The following is a 16566-nucleotide window of genomic DNA, read 5'->3' as shown; positions in this document are numbered from 1 at the left end:
ATCAATTTGTGTATATGAATGAAAAGGTACATAATATAAAAACTAAAATAATCATAGTCACAAATATGTTGTCACAAAGTACATTTTTATAAAATTTAGGGCAAAATCTCAAAGGATGGCACTCCTGGCAGTGGTTCTTAGTCTTTCTAAGGGAAATATTCCTGTCCTATATATTAATTCATCCATTACCTATGACACATTAATCTAAGATTATGCTATTCTCTTGCTTATTCTGACAGCCTAAATAATAAACCCAGTTTGAATTCTTGAAACATTTGATATAGGTTACAATTCCCCTTTTCTATTCCATTTAAGCGGCTGAGGTCTCAAGAGGCGAATACTAAAGCCCTAAGCGATGCTGAATCGATGTGGTTGTAATAGATGAGGCATGATCATTGAGCATGAGTCATGATTTTTGAGATTGAGAGTAAACATCACAAGAGAGCAGGTAATCTTGACGGATATGACACACTCGAATTTGCCACTTCAGAGTTCCGTGGTTATAGCAGTTTCAAGCGTCTATGTTCAAAAATGTTGGATTTTTTTTGGATTATCACAGCTGGGTGTCCTTTTTCCATAGAGGTCGTATCGAACCAGTGGTCCTAAAAACTTGAGAAATTGCATATTCTAGCAAAAATTTAAAGTTTTATTGCCCCTTTCAAGCAATCGAAAAAACTGCTACAGTAATGTTGCGTTTCCTGCGAAATATGATTTTGTCCCAGAGAGGGTTTAGTTGCTATAAACTGGAAATTAACAAGTTGTTTATCGATTTAAAAACACCAAAAAATAATTAGAAGGAGTAGTATCACGTGGTGGCAACTTCGTTCCTAAAAAGTCATGTCATTCAAACAATGTGTTAACATAAACATTTATTCTATAGCTTTATTGAACTATGCTGATTAATTTGATGTTTCATAAAATTATGTGCTATGTGCTATGTCTAGTTGCTATAGATTGGAAATTCACAAGTTGTTAATTGATTCAAAAATATCAAAAAACACTATATTAAGCTGCCTGGTTTTAGAAGCCAGTTGGTTTTAAACCCGAAACCTGATTCTAAAACCTGAAACATTTATTCTATAGCTTTATTGAACTAAGCTGATTAATTTGATGTTTCATAAAATTATGTGTTATGTGTTATGTCTAGTTGCTATAGACTGGAAATTAACAAGTTGTAAATCGATTCAGAAATATCAAAAATCACTATATTAAACTACCTGGTTTTAGAAGCCAGTCGGTTTGAAACCCGAAACCCGATTCTAATACATGAAACGTTTATTCTATAGCTTTATTGAACTAAGCTGATTAATTTGATATTTCATAAAATTATGTGTTATGTGCTATGTCTAGTTACTATAGACTGGAAATTAACAAGTTGTTAATTGATTCAGAAATAGCAAAAAACACTATATTAAGCTGCCTCGTTTTAGAAGCCAGTCGGTTTTAAACCCGAAACCCGATTCTAAAACCCGAAACATTTATTCTATAGCTTTATTGAACTAAGCTGATTAATTTGATGTTTCGTAAAATTATTTGCTATGTGCTATGTCTAGTTGCTATAGACTGGAAATTAACAAGTTGTTAATTGATTCAAAAATATCAAAAAACACTATATTAAGCTGCCTGGTTTTAGAAGCCAGTCGGTTTTAAACCCGAAACCCGATTCTAAAACCTGAAACATTTATTCTATAGCTTTATTGAACTAAGCTGATTCAGTTGATGTTCCATAAAATTATGTGCAGTGATGTATAATCGTGCAGCAGCTATTATGGAACAGGGGTTCTGGATTGTTGTGTGTGTTTAGGGATGGGGGTCCTGATACCTCAAAAATTAGCATTTTACACTCAAATTTTTGAACTCGTTCAGTCTTAAGGTAAACTATAAAAGGAGGTTTTGTGGAAGAAAGAGAGTTTACAAATGAATAAACCATGATATTTAAAATCTTGTTATATCTGTCTATAGTATGGATAATTTCAAGCTATAATCCTGACGCATGGAAATGAAGCTTTTCCTGGAAATGATTTCCTGGAATAAACCATGATATTTAAAATCTTGTTAAATCTGTTTATAGTATGGATAATTTCAAACGTTGATTCAAGCTATAATACTGACGCCTTGCGTCCCATCTCTGAAGCTTCTCCCGGAAATGGGTACAATTGTCTCATATAGATAAAAATCTCGTTGGGCACATTATAAACGTAATTTTTGAGAAGGCACATAAATGAAAATCAATTAACCTTGGCATATCCCGCTTTAATTACATTTTAATCATATTGCTAAGTGTCATGAGTTTCGCTCATTTAGTGTATTGTATAAATGAAAACTTGCACCAAAAGAGTAACTTATGTTTCCTCTGTGTTCCAGAATTCAATATGTAACTTTCATACAATTCATACTCCAGTTCTTCTAAAAAAGCCTTAAGTTTGTTCTTTAGGACTGTATCTGGCACATACAAAAAGGAGGAAGCAGATTTGTCAAAGTGGCAAAAAAGCAGGCTCAGTCCATAAAAAATAGAAAAAAAAAACACTGGTACCATATACAGAGTAACTAACCTTATTGGCGTAGCAACAGCATTTTTAGTGTGGGGGGAGGGCAAGAGGGGATCCTTATCTTGGGGGTCAGGAGACTTGGAATATCCTTCAGGGGAAAGAAGCATTGGACATTTTTGGTTTTTGTCAACGACCTTGTGTCTCTGGCTTGAGCCTCTTTATATTGTGTGTGTTGAAACTTTTCGGGGTTTGTACCGAAGTTTAAATTGAAACCCTGAACCTTGAACATGTGTGAAAAATACAACATCTAAATGTGTTCAAGATATCTGAAAACTTATTTTATGAAATTATTTTGTAATGGACACTGAACACCCAGTGGAAAAAAAAGTAAAGATGGCATGTGCCTAAAGCTGAAAAAAATTTAAAGGATAAAAAGTTTGTGAACATTACAATAATTTTTTTTCTTAGAATCATCCAGAGTTGGCCGCAAAAATGACATCATGCAGGTTTAATCAAACGCATATTTTTTTGAAGACTGAGATTATATCACACGAAAATGTGTGTCCGGATAGGAAGATAGCGTTAAATGCCAATCCTCCAGGTAAGTAATCTGCAAATATCCTTATCTTGTGTAGAAACCTGGCGTTTATGTGTCTAGTATTGTAGAAAACGTAAATTAGGCAGATTTTTAGTATATATGATCAACCCGAGACTTGTAAAAACTTGGATTTTAGGCGTCCTGGGAGATCCTTTACTAATTATCGTAATTATTTGCAATAAACGTATTTGTACATTATATAAATGTAATTATTTATAATTTAATAATTTTATTATTTTAAATAATTCGGTCGTTTCTTTTGTTAACAACCCACAATTACGATGACTTTCAATTGATGTGATTAATATTCCCCATCCTGAATGTTCAAAATTTAAATTTCATTCTGATGATTTGATTTTTAAGCAGAAACAGGGAAAGAAATAATCACTAATAAAACTATTAATGTAGAAACGTGTTATATATATATATATATATATATATATATATATATATATATATATATACTAGCTGTTGGGGTGGTGCTTCGCGCCACCCAAACACCTAGTTGGTGGGGGCGCTTCGCGCCCCCCCCCCAAGCCCCCCGCGTTCGCAATTCGTCACGCGCCATATTAGTTACGCGCCATTGTAGTTGTGTCCCTGTGTCCCACCTGTGATATATATATATATATATATATATATATATATATATATATATATATATATATATATATATATATATATATATATATATATATATATATATATATATATATATTTAACTACGTAAAACTTACGAATGTACAACATTCTTGGCTGTCCCATTGTCTTTGCGTATAAATAGATTGTTGACAATTTTAAAGTGATATGTGATACAATTTGCATTCTAACTAAAACGAAATTTATTTCAAAAAGGAAAAAGTTCGATAAGATTAGTAATAAGGATAACAGATTATATTTACCTATTAATTTTACTTGTAAGCAGATTGAAGATATTAATTTACCAGAAATTTTAAATCAGCGGCATGTGAAACAGGCCCTTCCTAGTAATTTGAATTATAATGATAGTCCAGTTTTAACTTATAAATTTTCAAAAACTATTGGGCAAATTATTTTTAATTATAATTTAATACTAAAAAGACTAGATAGTGATATAAATTGGAAACCGGTTTGTAATTGTAAGCAACTTGGCCCATTTGTAAATCCTACTTACAAACATGTTATAACAGGGGACTTGTCAATAATAAAGCAAGATGATCTTCAAATTATAATGAATACAGGGGCTAATTTCCGTCTTTCTCATCATCTGAAACCATCGAGTGTTCTTGATGGCTTGGAAAATGATTTTGATTTATTTATTGATAAGTGGTGTAAGAAAGAGAATAAAAATAAAGAGAGTTTTCAAAGTTGGAAGAATTTAATTATTAGTAGAATAAGAAATAAAATATTTTCTAACTTAAAAAATAGTAACACTAAATCATTATTCTATAATGCGAAGATTAAACAAGCAATTGCTAATCTAAAGAATGAATTTGTAATTGTGCCAGTGGATAAAGCTAATAATAATTTTGCCATAATTTGTCAGAAGCTGTATTGTGATATCTTAAAAAGGGAGTTATGCACAACTAATGTTTACGAAAAGGTAAATATAGAGGATGAGAATTTAATTGAAAAGACTGAAGAAATACTTTTTAAAAATTTTAATATTAAAATAAATGACAATGATAAAAAGTTCCCTTTCCTATATTGGACTGTAAAATTTCATAAGAATCCCCCTAAACCACGGTTTATTGCTGGAGCAGCTAAATGTCCAACCCGCATTGCTGCTACTGACCTCTCTTTAATTTTAAAGGAAATTGTAAATAAACTTAAAACCTATTGTTCTGGTATTAAAAAATTTTCGAATTTTAATCCATATTGGAGTGTTAATAATTCACTGCAGGTGATAGATTCTTTAACAATGGTTTCAGCTAAAAGAATTGAGTCTTTCGATTTTGCGACAATGTATACTAATTTATCACTTAATGTAGTGTTTGATAATTTAAAAACTGTTATCAAGAAATCTTTCCTCTTATCTAGTAAAAGGTTCTTAAAAATAGACATTTATAATAAAAAAGCTATATGGACAAATTGCTTAAATACTACAGTTAACTTGAGATGTTACAGCTTGGATATGATTTTTGGGTTATTAAAATTTGTTTTATACAATACTTATATGAGATTTGGGGGTGATTTGTACAAGCAAATTGTGGGAATTCCCATGGGGGGGGAATGCCAGCCCATTTATAGCTGACTTGTTTTAAGTCAACTAGAATATAAATATATGATGGATAAGAATAATCCAATTAATTTAAAACATGCTTTGTCAAATAATAAACGATATTTAGATGATATTTTGGTCTTAAATTGTAAGGATTTCATTGATATTTCTAAAAATATATATCCATCAGAGCTTATTCTTGAGCCTAGTCATGGTGCTGGTCATGAAGATCATTTCTTAGATTTAAATATTAATATTTGTTATAATAATAAATTAAGTTTTAAAATGTATAATAAAACGGATGATTTTGATTTTGAAGTGATTAGTTTCCCATTCCCTGAAAGTAGTATACACTCAAATATCACATATTCAGCGTTTTTCTCGCAGTTACTTCGTTATGCAAGGATTTGTAGTAATTATATTGATTTTAAAAATAGATGTAAAATCTTAGGCCAAAAATTGATATCACGAGGTTTTTCTGCAAATAAATTAACTTGGCAATCTAAAAAATTTAGTTTTCATTATAACGAACTTTTAAATAAATATCAAAAGAATTATCTAGAAATACTTAAAGAAATTTTCAACTAATTTCGGAGGTTCGAGAAATGTTGTCGCAGCGCCATTTATTTTGAATTGTGTTTCTAATTGAGCGGATTTTCTTAAAAATTAGCCACATGGTAAAGATGAATTCTATAATTGTTTAATTTATTCAGGTTTTTTGCAATGTGTTAATATTTGTGATTTGGTAAAATTTATAATATTTAGTTTACCTATTGTTGCTAAAGGGAGGGATATATTAACAGGATAAGCTTGTTTTGGTTTTACTTGGTTGTTTTACATTTGCTGTTTTTTTTTTTCTTTCATAGGCATGTATTTTGGGGGTGATACCTGACGCGGGATGCCATGGATATTCTGTGGTAGCCACAACACTGTGCTGGGTAGAGAATTTAGAGTGGCGAAACCCTATATAGGCGAGTGTATTCTCCTGATGAGCCATTATGTTGGGTGTTGCCTCTGAATTATTTGTCTATATTATTTTTTCTATTGTTTGGTAAATTACGACTTATACTTATTGACGACATGACTGCCTGTCCATGGATTATTCTTTATGGTTGATTGTGTGTGGTTATGCTGTTTGACCTATGTGATTGTATGGATGAGTAGGGTTAAGGCCTCATTCAAGTGCTTGTCTATATTAATCACTAATTTAGGAAAACAGTCTTCCTTTTCTCCTTCTGTCTCTCTTTTTTTTTGTGTGTGTGTTTGTGCTGTTGCATTGGTGATTTCTCTTTTCATGATATAATTGTCCATGGGAAAAACAATCTGTATTCAGATCTATACCTCGTTATTCTAATGATTGCCCTTGAGCTTTGTTGATGGTGATTGCTAATCGAACATTCCCTGTGTCCTTGTCTTCATTTATATATCCCCCTGTGCCCCCCGGCGTCCCCGTTGTTGTTGTTTCCCTGTGTCCCGGTCGCCATTTGTGTCCCGGTGTCCCAGTCTGTAATTTCTCTTTGAGTGTCGCGGTCGTCATTTATATTCCCTGTGTCGCGGTGTCCCGGTCGTCATTTTTGTCCCGGTCGTCATTTGTGTTCCGGTGTCCCGGTCTGTAATTTCTCTTTGAGTGTCCTGATCGTCATTTATATTCCCTGTGTCCCGGTCGTCATTTGTGTCCCGGTGCTTTGTTGATGGTGATTGCTAATCGAACATTCCTTGTGTCCCGGTCGCTTTCTCTTCGAGTGTCCCGGTCGTCATTTATATTCCCTATGTCCCGGTGTCCCGGTCGTCATTTTTGTCTCGATGTCCCGGTCTGTAATTTCGTCAATTAACAAACATGACGTCAGTCGACACAAACATGACGTCACTCGACAAAAAGACACACAGACAACTTATTTTTATATATATAGATAGATGTCCCGGTGTCCCGGTTGTCATTTGTGTCCCGATGTCCCGGTGTGTAATTTCGTCAATCAACAAACATGACGTCAGCCGACACACAAACATGACGTCACTCGACACACACACACAGAGACAACTTATTTTTATATATATAGATGTGTCGCGGTGTCCTGGTCGTCATTTTTGTCCCGGTCGTCCTTTGTGTTCCGGTGTCCCGGTCTGTAATTTCTCTTTGAGTGTCCTGGTCGTCATTTATATTCCCTGTGTCCCGGTCGTCATTTGTTTCCCGGTGCTTTGTTGATGATGATTGCTAATCGAACATTCCTTGTGTCCCGGTCGCTTTCTCTTTGAGTGTCCCGGTCCTCATTTATATTCCCTATGTCCCGGTCATCATTTGTGTCCCGATGTCCCGGTGTGTAATTTCGTCAATCAACAAACATGACGTCAGTCGACACACAAACATTACGTCACTCGACACACAGACAACTTATTTTTATATATATAGATAGATAGATAGATAGATGTCATATATTTTGTATATATAATAATTAATATATATTTTATACATATAATATATTATATGTTACATATTATATATATGACATATAATAATTAATATATAATTAATAGAAACGTATAGTTTGGCTAATCGTACTGCAAAATATGCGGTCTGATACAAATATTGCTCTGTATAGCGGTCTTCCATATAACTAGTAATCATATGTCATGGGCTTATCCAGAATGTTTGTTTGGGCTAGGGGGTGCACAACGAAAAATAAGAAATATGAAAATTTGTTTATATGTATTTTATTACGCTTTTACGAGTCGGACCGTGTTTTTGGGGAGAGGGGGTCAAACTGCGTAACTCCCCCTCTCCTCCCCTGGATATTGCCTTAGCATATGCCAATGTCTTTGAAGCAACATCTCCTAGATATAAAGTGGCAGTAAGCAATTTGATTGTCCAAATTTTAGAACCTTTAGTGTAGGAAGTTTTGCTTACTTGCTTCAGCCAGTGGAGTGAGGTTACAACAAACCAGTGGTGAAGGGTTTGACTTGCGTAAAAATAAAAAAGGAATTTAAAAAATTATGTAATCCCAAAGTGTTATATATATATATATATATATATATATATATATATATATATATATATATATATATATATATATATATATATATATATATATATATATATATATATATATATATATATATATATATATATATATATATATATATATATTTGTAATCTTGTAAACAGTGCCAGTGTAGTAGTATGAATAGCCCTTAAAATCTAGTTTGAATTATTATTTATTTGTTAATACGAATTTATTCATGCATACTAATCAGAAACTAATGAATATGCTAAATTTGGTGTTATCGAGAATTTTGATCTTGATAATAATTTTAAGTTAGGTCTATCAGCAAAAGTCTGAAGCTATGGTTCATCTTGCGTTCAAACTGTTAATGTTACACAATATGTGGTAATTCTTTGACTCATTTGATAAATTTGGCTCATTTTGACCTTGGGAATTAGACCCAAAAATGACCACAAGTTTTGGCAGTCCTGACCAGTTCGCATCCCTGACAATTTTTAATTATTTCAAAATTTCTGCTGCAATGATGCCAACAATTGTTGTCAAACAATCCCAACCGATAAGTTAATATTTTTATCATTTTTATTTTCTAATATTTTCTAATTTGAAATACCATCGCTATTTAGATGTGAGGAATATTGTAATGTTTCACAATCTGTGGTAATACTTTAAACAACAAAGAGAGATAAAACTCTACAAAAAAAAACTTCAAACGAGACGACTGCCAGTAGAGAAGAAAGACTAAAACAACGTGGATATTTCGCCCCTAAACAAGGCGTCCTCAGTACAAGATAAAAATTAAAAGAAAACTAATCTAAAATCAAATAAAAACCACTACCAATAATAATAAATACAATTGTCGCTACTTATCCACGTAGGGAAAAGCAGCTATTTGAGTTACTTCAATGAGAATCAAAGAGCAACTGAGGAAATATTATGAAAATTGAAACTTAGTTAATTATTCTGTTGCAAAATAATCCTCTTGTAAGTACTAATTTTTTTTAGTACTGATATTAGCTTTAGACTTTTTAGTACTGATATTAGCACAATATCATTTTTTCAATCAAAATAATCCTCGCCCACTGAGAAAAACCTCTATCATTAGAAATAGCTGTAGCCTCATCAAAATGTATAAAATGTTCGGGATAAAAGAGTGTATGTTCAACTAGAGCGAAACAAAAGTTTCCGGAGGCTTTCTTAATTGTAGGGTTTTTTTCTATTGAGTTGCGATGCTCAATAAATCTTTCAGTAAATTGTTGGTGATTTCTACCAATATAAAACTTTCCACAGGAACAAGGAATTTTATACACCCCACTAACTAAATCTCTCCGGGTTAAATACGTCCCAGAATTAAGAAAACTACCTAATGGTCTCGCTGATTGGAAACAAGTATCAATGTTATGTTTACCTAAAATTCGTTTAAGCATCTCCCCCAAAGTTTATAAGGTAAAGAAATGAAACTTTTTGGTAAGTTTAATTCTGTGCACTGTGAAACCCCAATAACCCTATTGTTGTGTTTAATGCGTCTATTTTTTATTATTTTATCAAGGAATTCAATCGGGTAGCTATTACAAAATAAAACATCCCTCAAATACAACAATTCAGAATCTAGAAACTCCCGGGAACAAATTCTGAAAGCTCTATCCACCAGTGCAATCACAACCCCTCGTTTCACTGAAATAGTGTGACACGAGTGAAAGTTCAAATACCTATCACTGTGAGTAGGCTTTCTATATACTGAAAAAAGTAAATTGAACTCACTTTTAATCAATAAGATAGTCCAGAAAAGGTAGTTTATCATTTTCTTGTTTGACTCATTTGATAAATTTGGCTCATTTTGACCGCGGAAACAGACCCAAAAATGACAAGTTTTGATCCTAGACATAATCAGACAAAGTCGAAGAGAGGCATTAGAAAATTTATGTGAGTAGGCCTATCCATTAGTATTTTGAGCATACCAGCTTCAATTTTAACAGTGATCAGATGGCTGTTCTAGCGTTTAACTATACAGGAAGCAGATGTTGTGTAAGTCTATCAGACATTTAAGTTCATTTTTGTAGCAGTCTTACTTGCCTGGGTATGTCTGTTGAAGTGAATCTGAAAGAAGCTGCAAACCTGGCAATGAAAAATTTGTCTTGTAAGGTCTTGGCTGCATATGCACCCCTGGCTTCAAACGGTTCAAATCTAAGTTTATCCCACCAATTTGAGTTTAGAGTAGCCTATTAGCTGCTCACCAGCTCACTCTCGTTCCTCTCTGGTGTATTTTATTTGTGGTCAGAGAAAGTAAGTTCACGGTCTTTATTCAAACTTACAGTTTTTGATTGAACTCCCAACTTATACATGCACCTCCTTCCTGCTGCGTTATAATGATTTTTCTACTGAATACTTGGTAAAGTGTATTTTTCTTTTTGTTGTTTCTTGTTTTTCTCCGTCTTTTTTCGGTATCCCTCCTTTTGTTATTGTTTATCAATAAAATCAATGTATTTCTTTTCTTTTCTCTTTTTTTTCTATTTCTGCACGCTGTGTTTTACTTTTTGGGAGCTCTTGTAGTCCATAATTAAAAATAAGTGGTTGACTGTTAAAGTCAAGATTTGTGCAAACATCTGAACCATTTAAAATTAATGGGAAGATAGAAAATAAATAAGATATCATAAAAAATGTGTTTAATTAACCGTTTGGAGGCATAGGGGCCCACAGACTCCCATACTGCGCAAGGATGGAAGCACTGTCATTGATTCTCATTGTCATGATTGAATGTCTAAATGTTCCCTACTTTTACTCTCTTCTTGAGCAAATCGTTCATCTTCAAACTTATAATTGTTCTAATGCTGTTAATGCATAGACTGTCATAGGGAAAAAATTGAGGAAGCAAAAAAGGTGACGAGGTAAAAAAAAAATGTCTGATGAAAATCTTTGAGATGTTAAAAACAAACATTAATTAATGCTAGGAAGCATTTAGGAATGTATATCTTTTTTTCAAATTAGTAGAATTTTTTTTCAAAGAGATTAATATAACATAAGTCCCAATAATTGCATAAAGACGTATAATAAGCAAACTATTGTGAAGCAAAACTGACAATTGTTTTCTTATACTTAATATAATCGCTTGATAAAGCTTTGAAAGAAGATGGACAGGAACCAAAAATTAATATATTTATTGAAAAAATTTACTTAGACAGAGAATACCTATTTTCAGAAGATGAAAAGAGATGCAAGCATTTTTAAGACGTCAAATCAATTAAATAAAAATTAATCAACTGGAAAACAAAAATTTCAATTACCTCTATTTTTTTTATCTCGATTATGATTAGGAAATTATTTTCAGTGTAATTTTTTGGTGCCTATCAACTTTTTTATGTTTTATTTGCATTGTTTAGCCGAGGAATATGCAATGGTGAGGAACATCGCCAAACCTCTGGGTACAGTTCTTCAGTGTGAAGAAAACTGGGACGATGAAGTAAACGAAACTCCGTTCGATCCCAGTAAGAATCTGTCAAAATTGCAGATCGCGCCGTAAGTTTCTTCTTTTTTTATGGCACCTGGTAATTTCCAAGTCACATATGGCGATCGCAATTTCTGTCGGTCTGTCGGTATTGGTTTTGCTAGTTCGGGCACTTCCAGATAAGCTAGGATGATGAAGGTTTGCAGGTGTATCAGAGACAAGACCAAATTAAATTATAAATAGTCGCTTGCTCGATAAGATCATCTGGGGGGGGGAGTGGGCGGACGGTTAATTCGAAAAAAAAGGTATTTTTAACTTATGAATGGATTATTGGATATCAGTGAAATTTGATATTAAGAAGGACCCCGTGTCTCAGAGCCCTTATATGAAATTCCGACCGGATCTGTTGACATTGGGGGAGTTGGAGGGGGAAACTGGAAATCTTGGAAAACGCTTAGAGTGGAGAGATCGCGATGAAACTTGGTGGGACAAACGTTACAATACTGAAGAAAAAGATACTACAGGAACACTGTATTTGTAAGTTTATCTTTGTGAGAATTGCCTATAAACAAAGAGCGGCAAAATCGATAACTCTAGTACTGACTATAATTTTAGGTTCTGACCTCGTCACAAGTGCCATATGAGCTGCTTTTGGCTCTTGCTATTTTTTTTTTTTTGGAGGGGGTATGATTGAAACATCTTATTTTTACTTTTTCTAGCCATAGCCCATATGTGTTTAAAGCAGTTAATATCTATTTATCACGTGTGACACTGTGTAATTATGTGATTTAGTTTTTATGGTATAATGTGCTTTATTATGTCTGTATTTAGATTTGCTATTGTTACGTTTTTTCATTGTTACTGTTATGTACCATGTTTTGTTTTGTGCGCATATTTTGTGTCATTTTCTATTTTTTGCCAATGCTTAAAGCGCTTAAATGCTAAAGTGCTTAAGTGACTTGTTGCAACAAAAATCTATTTATCAGTAAACATTGTGAAAATCTCAATGCACTTTTTGGATATTTCTAAGCTTTTTTTTTAATGTCATTCCTAAAAAGTATTTTATGGCTTCTTGTTTTTTGTGTATCCGGGTATTTACCGCTCCCCTAGGAAAACCTAAAATTATATATACATCTTTTTGACAACCTGGATGGCCTTAGTGCCTTTCAATTTAGCTCAAAACTCTCTGAAAGCTCAAACTTAGTATGCTTAGCTGTTCTTAAGATATGTTCATATGTTGCAGATACGGGCTTTTGACGGCCATGATCCTCATTGTGTCTTTTCGTTTAGTTCAGCAACCCCCCCCCCCCCCGAAAAGTGTCAAGGTCGTTCCTTAGATATTGAATATCTGCTCTTTTGGCTACCAGGATGCACATTTTTTGTTTTGATCCAGTTCAATATTCCCTAAAAGATCCAGCTTACCAGTTCTGAAGATGTTACAGATACGGCTTTTCTTTAACCTGGATGTACATAGTGCCATTTTATTCAATTCAACATCCCTCTTACTCTAGAGCAAGGATGGATGATGGACAGTCCCTGGAAGGTTCAACATAAAACCCGTAGTATAGCTTGTTCGTTTTTGAAATACTGGTGCTAGCCTTTGCGACAACCAGGGTGCAATAGGTCTTGGATAAGTTTATCCATTATCTCTATTAAGGGTGACCTTTTGATGGATATGCTTTTTTATTTCAATTGGCTCCATGAACACTTGCATGAGAAATTTAACAGGGCAATAATGGAGGTTATATAAAACAAAATGGGATGGTATGGGTTGTCATAGACGTGTTGAGGGAAAATTTTCTGATAACCTCCTAACCCCTTGCCCCTTTAAATATCCTTGGGCCAAAAATGAAAATAAACTTCTGTTGGTGTTTTTGCGTTAATACAAATTAAGTTTCAGGAAAATCTTTTGAACTAGAATAATTATCGTTAGGAGTGTAATAACTGACGAGCGACAAAACTCTTGGTTTTCAGAATTCCCTTCGATTTAGTTCAATATACCCCTCAACATTTCCTAGAAGTTTCAACTTAAAATTCTAAACTGTTCCTTAGCTAATGCGCAAGCCCACATTTCCATTTTAGAACATTTGTTTAAGCAATCGCAAATTTACAATGGCCGCAACGTATGCGGCATTAGTTTCAAGGGCCATGGGGGCCATTTCATCCCATTGGCATATTAAATAGATCTTTGACTATTTTGAACAAAATGGCTATTTGAAAATTTTGATCTTACATCCTTAAACAGTGTTGAGTTGGGAAGTGGTAGAATAGAAGGGCAAGAAGTGGCTTTGGCTGTCCATCGACCACTTTTGACTTCTTGAAAATGGGACTAGACCTTAAGTGAATAGTTCCTTCCGAAGTTTCTAGGACCACCCTGCATATGAAGTTGCTTTGGAAAAGAATGGGAATTAAACAATACATTGAAAGATTGTGGTTCTTTACTTGTAGCGTTACTTCTGATAATATGCCCTAATTGATATATAACAAAACAGTCTTTCTTTGCTGAGTGGCCAATGCGAAAATTATTCTGTTTGCCCATTAACAATTCGTTTTCTATTTTCAATAAATTTTTTCATTATTTTACATTATTTTGTTTTATTTTTTCCAGGGCTGCCTCTGGTTTAAGAAAAGCGGAAAGGAAAGAATTTAAGAACACGGCGAGAATTGTCCTTGGAGCAAGGCAAGGGCTGTAAGTAATAAGATTGCGATAATTTTATAGTGTTAACAATTTCTGTCAATTCAATTGCAATTTATTTCATTTTCATTTTGGCACTGATAATGTGGGCAACATAGCTATGCAGACTCCTCTGTCTCAATCTACTTAAAAATTCTTTCTTTACACCCTCCCAAAAAGATCCATTTCCTTAGATTTTTCTTAACGAACTCCTACCATCCAATTCAAGGACGAACTTTGGCAATCTTTCAACTTCATCCGCAGAACATGTCCATCTTGCCATCTCGACCTATTGTCCTAGAAAGCTGAGTAGATCCACATTTTTCATATAGCTTAGCTTACTGTTTGAAATGCGGACAGTCAGACTCGTATCTCAAACTATCCATTGATGTTTTTTCTGTAAAATATCTAATAAATCCTCCTCCATCTTCTGGAGCAATGTTTCTGGCCATACTTAACCATCGTCTTCGCTGCAGCTTCCGGTATTATAATCTTGGTTTGTAGACTTATGTCCTATTCTTGCAAACTTTTTTCAGCTCTGAAAAACTCCCTTGGTCTTGGCTATTCTAGTTTTAATATCTTCGTTGCGTCCACCTATTAATACTACCAAGGTAAGTGAAGCTGTCCACTTGTTTCGATCTTCTAGTTACCCAACATCATCTGTTCATCTTCACTTATTTATAGAGTAGGCTTATTAGTCTTCTTAACATTAATTTCCAATCCTATTCTTACACTCTGAACGCTCAGAACCTCCAAATATTCATTAGGTATGCTAACATTTTCGCCCAGGACGCTCAAGTCAGTGGCATAATCTAAGTCTATGATAATTTTGCTTTTCCATGTGATTTTCCCATTTGAATTTCTCATTGTCTTTTGTCGTGTTTCTTAGGGCAAAGTCCATCAAAATGATCCATATAAATTGGTATAGAACGCAACCAATATGTTTGAATTCTTGTACTTGACAATAATCACTTTAATGATTATTGTGATTATTTGAAGTTGTTGGCTTGCCATGGAATCGCTGCACCACACCTCCTGCGCATCTATTTCTCTTTTACACGTTCCACACTTGGATACTGTTGCCCTGTATGGCATTTCGGGCTGACTAGGGAACAGTTGGACCGGGTTGAGAGGGTGCAATACCGTGCCCTCCTAGTAATCTCAAAAGCCCCAAAAGTACCGTACATATCCCTCCTTAATCAGTTTCAAATTGAAACACTTCAATCTCGTTGTTTAAAACTAGCCCTATCCTTTGGCAATAAAATCTTGTCCAGCCCTATACACCAAAATATCCTCCCGCCCCAACATCAACCGGCACGGGTAAGGCCGCTCAGGGCCGTTGCAGAGCCTGTACCGAAACTTCAACCTGTCACTGTGTCACATGCTCGTTATGAGCTTAGTTTTGTGCCCTCGTTTGTTAAGTTGTTTGAAGCTGGGTCGACTTTTTAATCCGGATTATTGTTGTTAATTGTATACAAAACAGTTTTGCCTTTCTCCTTATATCTCCTTTCTTTTTTCTTTTTTTTTGTGTTTGTGCTGTTGCATTGATGATTCCTCTTTTCGTTATAATCTTTTGTATACTTGTCGACTTATTTTCGTGTGTATGTGACAATTATTATTGTTAATTGTGTATCAAACAGTTCGTGGTAACGAACTGTAGTAAGGAGCCGTTCGGCTCAATAGTAACCAAAACTCTAAAAAATTGAATTTTGATATCAATAGCTACATCAAAAGAATTGCATTTTAATGCTGATTTTAAATATATAAGTTTCATCAAGTTTAGTCTTACCCATCAAAAGTTACGAGCCTGAGAAAATTTGCTTTATTTAGGAAAATAGGGGGAAACACCCCCTAAAAAACGTAGGATCTTAACGAAAATGACACCATCAGATTCAGCGTCTCAGAGAACCCTACTGTAGAAGTTTCAAGCTCCTATCTACAAAAATGTGGAATTTTGTATTTTTTGCCAGAAGACAAATCACGGGTGCGTGTTTATTTATTTTTTTTTTTTTTTTTTTTTTTTTTTTTCCAGGGGTCATCGTATCGACCAAGTGGTCCTAGAATGTCGCAAGAGGGCTCATTCTAACGGAAATGAAAAGTTCTAGTGCCCTTTTTTAAGTGACCAAAAAAATTGGAGGGCATCTAGGCCCCCTCCCACGCTCATTTTTTT

At 34.0% G+C, this 16566-nt stretch overlaps 1 protein-coding gene across 2 annotated transcripts in view; it reads left to right on the top strand.

The window, feature by feature from the left end:
* The window catches only part of LOC136037375 (gametocyte-specific factor 1-like), a 47731-nt gene that overhangs the window by 13315 nt on the left and 17850 nt on the right, over nucleotides 1–16566 (top strand). The window contains exons 3-5 of one of the 2 annotated variants that reach the window (XM_065720108.1): nucleotides 2958–3090; nucleotides 11658–11793; nucleotides 14331–14411. In XM_065720108.1, the coding sequence (XP_065576180.1) occupies nucleotides 2958–3090; nucleotides 11658–11793; nucleotides 14331–14411 (350 nt within the window). The remainder of the gene's footprint in view (nucleotides 1–2957; nucleotides 3091–11657; nucleotides 11794–14330; nucleotides 14412–16566) is intronic. The other variant, XM_065720115.1, reaches the window with a different exon arrangement.

This window comes from Artemia franciscana, chromosome 2, assembly GCF_032884065.1.
Source record: "Artemia franciscana chromosome 2, ASM3288406v1, whole genome shotgun sequence".
Lineage (NCBI taxonomy): Eukaryota > Metazoa > Arthropoda > Branchiopoda > Anostraca > Artemiidae > Artemia > Artemia franciscana.
The sequence above is the reverse complement of the archived record's forward strand: the minus strand, read 5'-3'. Positions and strand labels throughout refer to the sequence as shown.